Source organism: Martes martes (assembly GCF_963455335.1).
Source record: "Martes martes genome assembly, chromosome: 13".
Classification (NCBI taxonomy): domain Eukaryota; kingdom Metazoa; phylum Chordata; class Mammalia; order Carnivora; family Mustelidae; genus Martes; species Martes martes.
Genome location: NC_137901.1, coordinates 69,857,970 through 69,866,299, shown reverse-complemented (window position 1 = coordinate 69,866,299; position 8,330 = coordinate 69,857,970). Strand labels below are relative to the sequence as shown.

Here is an 8,330-nt window from a genome sequence, read left to right as displayed (position 1 = left end):
AGTCAGTAGAGCTTTACACTAACAAAAGGAAACATAAAATTAAACACAATGAAAATAAAGTAGTATCATTAAAGTCACGCTCCAAGTTTGCTGAGATGAAGGCCAGTTCTCTTAGTTAAAAAGGGAGATGACAGAGGGCTGCAGTGGTGTTAAAGCTACTCTAGCACCAAACTGACACTTTGTCCTTTGGGTAACCACAAGGGTTGAAAAAACATCTAAATGTAAACAATTTGATGTAATGCTTTGTCCCAGTACTACCTAGAATCACCTCATTTAGTACTGGGTGAGGCCCACACAAGAAACACTGCTCTCCAAGGACCCAGATCTGTGCTGCTGTGTACGGTACATCCAGATGACAAGGGGACAGCTTAAGAATAGAAGGGAGGTGTCCCATCTCTCCCCATACTGAGATAGTTTCCCACATATACCCTAGGTCTTTGCATGCCTTTAAAAACCTCGGGACTGGGGCACCTGGGTGGCTCAGTTAAGTGGTTAAGTGTCTGCCTTGGGCTCAGGTCATGATACCCGGGTGCTGGGATCAAGCCCCACATCAGCCTCCTTGCTCAGCAGGGAGCCTGCTTCTCCTTCTCCCTCTGCTGCTCCCCCTGCTTGTGCTCTCTCTCGCTCTCTCTCTCCCTGTCAAATAAATAAATTCTTTATAAATAAATAGATAAATACCACAGGATTAAAAAGAGAAAAGAAGTCCCTCTCATGATATTTGGGGAACCCTGATTTTTAAGGAGTCCCAATGGTAACATTTCAAGGTGTCTAACATATATAATACCTGGTTCACTCAAAAAACACAATAAACTTAAAAAGACATAAGATATGGACACATACATGTTTTGAGTTCACTTCTGACTCACCAAGTTACCAAACCTCCCACTCTCTCTTTTTTTTTTCCTTACTAGATTACCAGATTATTATAAAAGGATATTTTAAAGAATAAAAACGAACGGCCAGATGAAGAGTCACATAGGGATAGGTCTGGTAGGGTCCTGAGCACAGGAGATTCTGTCCCTAGAGTCTGGGGTACACCAGCCTCCTGGCACCCTCTCTGACGTGTTCTTGTTCGCCGACATGGAAGCTCTCTGAATCCCTCTGGTTAGGGTTTTTATAATGAAGACTTCACACAGGAATGGTTGATTAAATCACTGGTCACTGGTGACCAAACTCAATCACCAGCCCCTCTCCCTCCCCCAGAAGTCAGGGGTCCAAACTTCTCTGACTCAAATTCCCATATGTAAGATGCAGCTAATATTACCACCTTCTCTCTCTACCCTGGAGAACTCAGAAGATCAAATCAGTTAAGGAGATGGCTAAGTCTTTTTGAATCATACAGCGGCCTGAAATGCAAGGGCTGTTATTCCTATGATGGCTAGAAAGGGCTGTTCCATAAACATTAAAGATGATGTGGGTATTGGATGTTTGTGGTGGGGCGCCTGGACAGTTCAGTCGGTTAAGTGTCCGACTCCTGATTTCAGCTCAGGGCATGATCTCAGGGTTGTGAGATGGAGCCCTGTGTCTGGCTCTCCACTCAGTGCAGAGTCTGCTTCAGATTCTCTCTATCCCTCTCCCTCTGCGCCCCCCTCCTATTCTCTCTCTCTCACACACACACACACACTTTCTCTCTAAAATAAATAAAATCTTAAAAAAAGATGTTCGTGGGGCCTCTTCCCTCACTCCTCCAGCCAGAGCCCCGCACTGAAAAGATGCCCTAAACATATCAAGGGATGGATGGTTCCAGGGGCTGCTGGCAACAGCAGCTTCACTCTCTCGAGACTTTCACACCCTGGCCTTGCTACCTGGAGGGCGAGACAGGGTACAGGCAATGCTGTGCCCCAGATTAGCCTTCGTACCAAACTGTGCCATGGTGGTGCTCATCAACACCCAGGCTAGGTCCTCTGCAAGTTCTGGTCACACTCTGTAGCATGAATAACACCATGGGTATCAATTAGGCAATGCATGAGTCCAACTGGAACCTCATGCTTGGGGAAGAAGCACCTTCCACCTTCTGAAATAATGCAAACTACACACTCAGGTACTGCTAAAGTAGACCATTATGCCCAGCAAACACCCAGGGCAGACAAAGGGCTGCTCAAAAAGGGCGGGGGGGGGGGGGGGGGCTCTGCTTGTCTCCTCCATCACTGCCTCCTAAGCCATAACCTCACCACATCTGGGAATAATCTGAAAGAAAATGAGAAGGCAGGAATGTTCATTCCAAGCTATTCTGTTCCTTTAAATTAACTTAATGTTAATTTTAGAATTATGTTCTCTAACACAAGGAATAGATTTCAGCAGAAAAAGACATGATTCTGAGTCAACGCAGCTGGTGGGACTTTTTAAGGGTAATTTCCATTTCAGCTTCTTGACAGGAGAATGTAGAGAAGACCAAACCTAGAGAGAAAAAAAAACTTCTTTCGGAAAAACATACTCAGTGATTTTAACTGAATGCTCCATCAATCAATGTGTGAGATCCAACAGAAGTGGAAAGATGGTCCCATATGCTTCCTTTATCCCAGAGTGAGATGATGCTCATCCATCCCTCCATTGCAATGTAAACAAAAGCAAGTCCACAGATACTTAAAAATGCCTACAAGGCAATCACCTAAGCCAAAAATAAATCTAGAAATATGGATGCATACGTTTTTATTTTTGAGAAAACTTGGATACTCATTTCTGTGGCAGCAGAGGCTGGCACAAAATTATTGGAAAGCTACTTGGCAAAATGTTTAAGAAAATCTTTAAAAATGCTCTTTCAGCCAGTTATGAGCCACACAGAATTTTCTTCTAAGAAGACAATCTAGGAGGGAAAGAAAATGCTCAGATTTCCCCCACAGTTTTGTGTGCCAAACTGAAATGCTGGAAACAACCTTGGAGGAGAGGAGAGAGGAGACAGCCAAGTCAAGGGAGGCCCGTCACCTCAACATGGTACGTTGAGGATGGCGCAGCAGCAGAGGACTGTGGAGCAACAGGAGCAAATGCTTCTAACACAGCACAAAGGGGAAAAGCAGGATGTGAAAGTATCTACTAGTATTACAAGGGTCTAAAAAAGGACGTCAAAGACCAGAAGGAAACAGGAAAGTGAAAACAGCTGGTAGAAACTATTCTGGTAATGAGACTGTGGTGATTCTTCCTCTAACACCCTTTTCCTATTTATTCTGTTTTTAAGATTATCAGGGCGAAAAGGGAAGCATGAGCGTTGCTATGAGACATTGAACATTTATCATAAACACAACACTTACTGCCCTGAACCTAACATTGTTCCCCCAAGCACAGAGCAGATTTAATGCAATACCCTGGTTAAGCAAAGCCTTTGAAATGTGAGGCTATGAATCTGCACGGAGCCTGACAAGTAAAAGGCCTCAGAGTAACCTCTATGTTTCACTTTATTAAGAGGCTGGGAAGGAAGGAACCCTCTATTTAAATGTACTGTGATGGGGATACTGCCTTGGGATCAAGGCATGGCCCTCTGGAGCACATGTGTCCTGACTGAGGGCAGTGGTCTGTTCAAGGCTGGCAGCTGCTTACATGCAACGAGTTGTCCAGTTTGTTGACAAAAGCCAGAAATCCAGATTTACTGTGCAAGCTCATTTTCAAATGGTGGCAACTTATTCAAGTTTTTAAAAAATACATATTGTGACGGTGCACTGGGTGTTTCAGTTGGTTGAGTGTTTGACCCTTGGTTTCAGCTCAGGTCATGATCTAATAGGTCATGGAATCAAGCCCTTCGTCAGGTTCCCCACTGAAAATTCTCTCCCTCTGCCCTACCCTCTCCCTCCCTTCCTCTCTAATAAATACATCTTTAAAAAAATATGTATCATGAGGAAAAACAACAGCTCTATAGGCTGCATGTGGCCTGCTGGCTGCCAAAAAAACACTTTAACTGGGGGGGGGGGGGTGGTGACCTTTGGAGTCAAGCGGCCATCAAGAGGATTCCATCTGAGGAAGTAGGAGTGTGTAAAACATGACAGGGAAGGATGAGAGGAACTCGCACTGACTTCCAAGTCATCCACGAAGACAGCACTCAGTCCCATTCCCTCTCTCCTGCCTCACAAGAACTCTGAGCTCGTATTTTATTCCATCCTGCAGAAGGGTCAGTGGAAGCTGTGAGGAGCACAATTCTTGCATAATGAGAATGACCAACTCCCCTTTTATGTCTTCCTCCGGCCAGCAGCTCAGACACAGACACAGACACAAATACTCTCCCTGACAAAACAGCTTTCCAGGCACTTCCTCAGGCCTATTTTGGAAGCACAGGTTCCTGATGCTTCTGGGGCTGGGTGTGATTCACATTCTGCCACTGCCATGCCATGCCGAGACACTAATCCTGACCGTGGCCCACCTCACCAGCATGCTGTGGTGTTAGATGAGCTAACAGGCCCAGGCTGACAATGCAGAAGCAACTATGTTACCTGGCCACAAAGCTGGCAGTCTTGTCAACGATATTCCTGACTTCTGGAGGAGGATAAATTATTCCCACCACTGGCTTGGAGGGGGTAGAATCCTCCTTCGAAGAAGCTTCTTCTTCTGTGGGCTGTGAAAACAAGAAAAGGAAAATAACACCTTGAGGTGCCTGATATGGGGGACTGAATCCCTAGTCAAACTCCTCTAAAATCATTGAGAACATGGTCTCTCTCCCAGGGACTTTCCTCAAGTTAGGACCCTCTGCTCCAGAAAACCAGCTGTCTTAACTGCACTGTGCATGCATGGGACTCTCCTGGGGAACCGGTGGAAAGAGCAGCCTCCTTGACTCTCACCAGCTAGCCAGTCCGTGACACCAGGAACCTGGATTTTTACCAAGTGGCCAGATGATTCAGATTCGGGGGAGAGGGGAGAGGATCTGACCACATTCTAAGAAACCATCTTCCAGAATCCAGAAGGCCATGTCTGTACCCAGGGATGTTCCTGGCACGGAATATTTAATGACTGCTGAATAAAGATGGGAAACTGCTGGCAGCGCCTTATGCCCTTTCCCTCTGCACCTATTCTAGTCTTAACCACCACTCAATGCTCGAATGTTCTGTGAAACCCCACTGGAATGCACAACATCAACTGTCCCATAAATTCCAATATTCTTTCTTCACCAGCTTCTTTCCGTTAGTAAACAAAGGGTCAGTCTCTCATCTGAAAAAAAAAAGATAGCAGTTCCCTGCCTTCGTATTCTTTTCTGCTGTTACACCCTCCCGCTCTTCCTCTGGTAGCTAAATATCCTGAGTTTTCGCAGTCTTGCCATTCCCACTTCCCCACCTCCCATCTGGTCCCCATCCATTTCAAGTGCTCTTCCTAAAGTCAAACATGACTGCCTAGAGCCAACTATAGCCAGCATCTGGTCATGTGACCAGCGACCATTCCTTCACAAAACTCTCAACTCCCATGCCCCGTTATCCTGTGTCTTTCCTTCCTGCTCACCACTCCACCCGAGCGAGTTTCCCTCCTGGCTCCTGTTTCACCTCCTGCCCTATGTTAGGGTTCCCAAAACTTCTATTCTCCACAGCATTCACACTGTACTCAGGCACTCACAACTATGGCCTTTACTTCCCCTACCACCTCGAGACTGAACAATCCCACCCAAACTGATGGCTCAACTCACTCTTACGTGTCACAGAATTCTAGATCAAGCTGGCTCTGGGGCACTTTCCTCTCAAACCGCTTTCCTCATCAACGGCCAACCACGCACTCAGTCATCCAAGTCAGAAACATGACCCTCTTCTCCCTCCCTCGGCCTCCATATTCAATGGTAACAGTTATCAAGCACACAGCAGGTTCCATATACCTTTCTAAAAACTTTAAATATATTAACTCCACAGCCCTTATGAGAGGCCCATGATGTAAATACTCATTACCCTCATTTTACAGATGACAAAACCGAGGAACATAAAGCTTAACTAGCCCAAATGGCAGAACCAGGAATCCAACACATCACTTGAGCTGAAGAGCCTGCACCACGTCATTGCGTGACTTGCGTTTGCCCTTCCAGTCTGTCCCACCCCCGCCCCCAACACATCTAGGGCAGGCCCTCAGCATCTTTTGAGTAACTGTGCTCCTATATATTCTCATCACTACCTGCCTACCTGAATTTCTGAAACACAGATGTCATTTATCCAGCTTCAAACTCTTCCCTTTCTCCCCACTGTGTACTAGGAAAAGTTCAATCACCCCCAAAATGCATCTTTTGCCACCACTCTCCCAATCCTAAACTTCAACAACACTTTTTAATTTACTCTCCACCAGAGACACCAGCTGATCCCTACCCTGGTGTCTCTGTAATTATCTGGTATTACCTCACTTTTCCCCAAGTGACTGGGAAAATGCCAGGGATACAGATGTACTTAAAATGGACCTCTTCTGTCATGTACTCTGCTGTATTCCAAACCCAAAGCAGTGGTCACCATACAATATGTACTCAATAAACGTTTGCTTAATGAATAAAGGATGCTGTAAACCTTTCCAATCATCTGTCTGGCAAACTAGTAATTCATCCCTTTAAAAGCAATTCACCGGGGCGCCTGGGTGGCTCAGTGGGTTAAAGCCTCCGCCTTCGGCTCAGGTCATGATCCCAGGGTCCTGGGATCGAGCCCCGCATCGGGCTCTCTGCTCAGCGGGGAGCCTGCTTCCTCCTCCCTCTCTCTTCCTGCCTCTCTGCCTACTTGTGATCTCTGTCTGTCAAATAAATAAATAAAATCTTTAAAAAAAAAATAAAGATAAAAGCAATTCACCTATCACTCATGTGGGTTTCACCTACTTTAATTTCCCCTTCACACCATCAAAGAAATGTTGATTAGTTTCTTTTGAACCTGATCCTTATAGGGCCTATCACAACATACTGCAATTATTTACACACCTCTTTCCCCCTGAGCTGATTTAAGTGCTGACTGGAATCATTTATGGTGATCGAAACAATAACCATTTGTAGAATGTTCACTTATATGGCTCCCCACTTAAAACTGTGACCTCCCTAAACTGTGTATGCTTCATTCATTCTAAACACCAGCCTTGCACCGTGTTTAGCTTAGAGCAGATGCTGGGAATTAACAAAAACGTACCGTAGAGGCTGGGAAACTAGGGCTGGGCAAAAACCGGCGGGCTGGGCAGGCGGCGGGGGGGGGGGGGGGGACGGGACGGCGACGGTGGGCCCAGTAACCACAGAAAACCTATAGATGGGCTGGATCAGTGCTTCTCAAACTTTTATCAATCACCTTGAGATCTTGTTAAAATGCATTAGTATTTAGGTCTGGCATTTCTAATGAATTCCCAGGTGATGCTGATGCTGTTGGTCCGCGGACCACACTTTGAGAACCACTGTTCCAAGAGCGCTTCTCTTGCTACCAGAAGGCAGCGCGGAGAGGGAAGCGCGCTGCCTCCTGGGACTTGTAGTCCCTCCAAGCCCTCGTAAGCTGCCGCTTCCTCTGCACAAGTGAAGAGCGCCCGCGCCGGAGGGGAGGGCCCAGGCCAAGGATCGGGCTGCCGGTCGAGGTGAGGGGGTCGCGGTACCTGTTTGGGCTCGGTGGCCGCGGGCGGTGGCGGGGGCACCGCCTGCACGGGTCCGGCCGGCATGACTGCGACGCTCAGGGCTGCCAGTCCGCCTCGCTGAAGGTGAGCGGTGCTGCGTCAAAGCAGCTCCCCGCACGGACGACACGACAAGCTCCCAAGATGGCGGCGGCCGACAGAGTCGTCGCGGAGGAGGGGGAGGCTGACGCACTTCCGGGACCGCCCCTTCTTCGTGATGCATCACGTGATGCATCCCTCCCTGGAGCCGCCTGCGCGAGACGCCGTTGCCATGGCAGCGGTCGAGGCACCCGGCTAGGATTTGTGGGGGATCCCCTGAGCCGCTGGCGCGCCGCGGGCAGTTCCATGAGCCGACCAGACGGCAAAGGCTGAGGCTGCGACGCAGGAGACTGGGGAGACGTTCTATACCACTAGCCGGACGCTCTCCGCACACACCCCACGGCCCTGGCCCCCTTCTTTACTCCAAAGGTGGGTTCCTCTCTCCATCCCATTGGCCTGTCATCTTGGAGAGCCCCTTCCCTTCCAGCCTGCTTCCTCAAAGTCCCGCCTCCCTTCTCCCTTAACTTCCTCTTCTTTCGCTTCACCCCTACATCTTCTGAACCCCCTTCCCAAGTTCCAAGGCCTAATTCTCACTGGTCCCTTTTCCCTTAGGATTGCCTTTTCTAGGGTCCACCCTCTGCCTTCCATAGCCCCGCCCTCAAGCCCCGTGGACCGTCTCGAATCAAGACTTCTTTAAGCTCCATCCCTCACTCCCAAAGATGCGTTCTTGCTGACCACTTCCCTAGCTTCCCCGAGCTCACCTCGAATCCCGCCCTTCCCAT

At 48.1% G+C, this 8,330-nt stretch overlaps 1 protein-coding gene across 1 annotated transcript in view; it reads right to left on the bottom strand.

Moving 5' to 3' along the window:
• Positions 1-7,669, bottom strand: part of SF3A1 (splicing factor 3a subunit 1) — a 20,394-nt gene extending 12,725 nt beyond the window's left edge. Inside the window, exons 1-2 of the mRNA XM_080821706.1 lie at positions 7,495-7,669; positions 4,416-4,537 (exon numbers count right to left, since the gene is read on the bottom strand). Coding sequence (XP_080677832.1) covers positions 4,416-4,537; positions 7,495-7,557 — 185 coding nt within the window. The 5' untranslated portion in view covers positions 7,558-7,669. The remainder of the gene's footprint in view (positions 1-4,415; positions 4,538-7,494) is intronic.
• Positions 7,670-8,330: the final 661 nt, after the last annotated feature.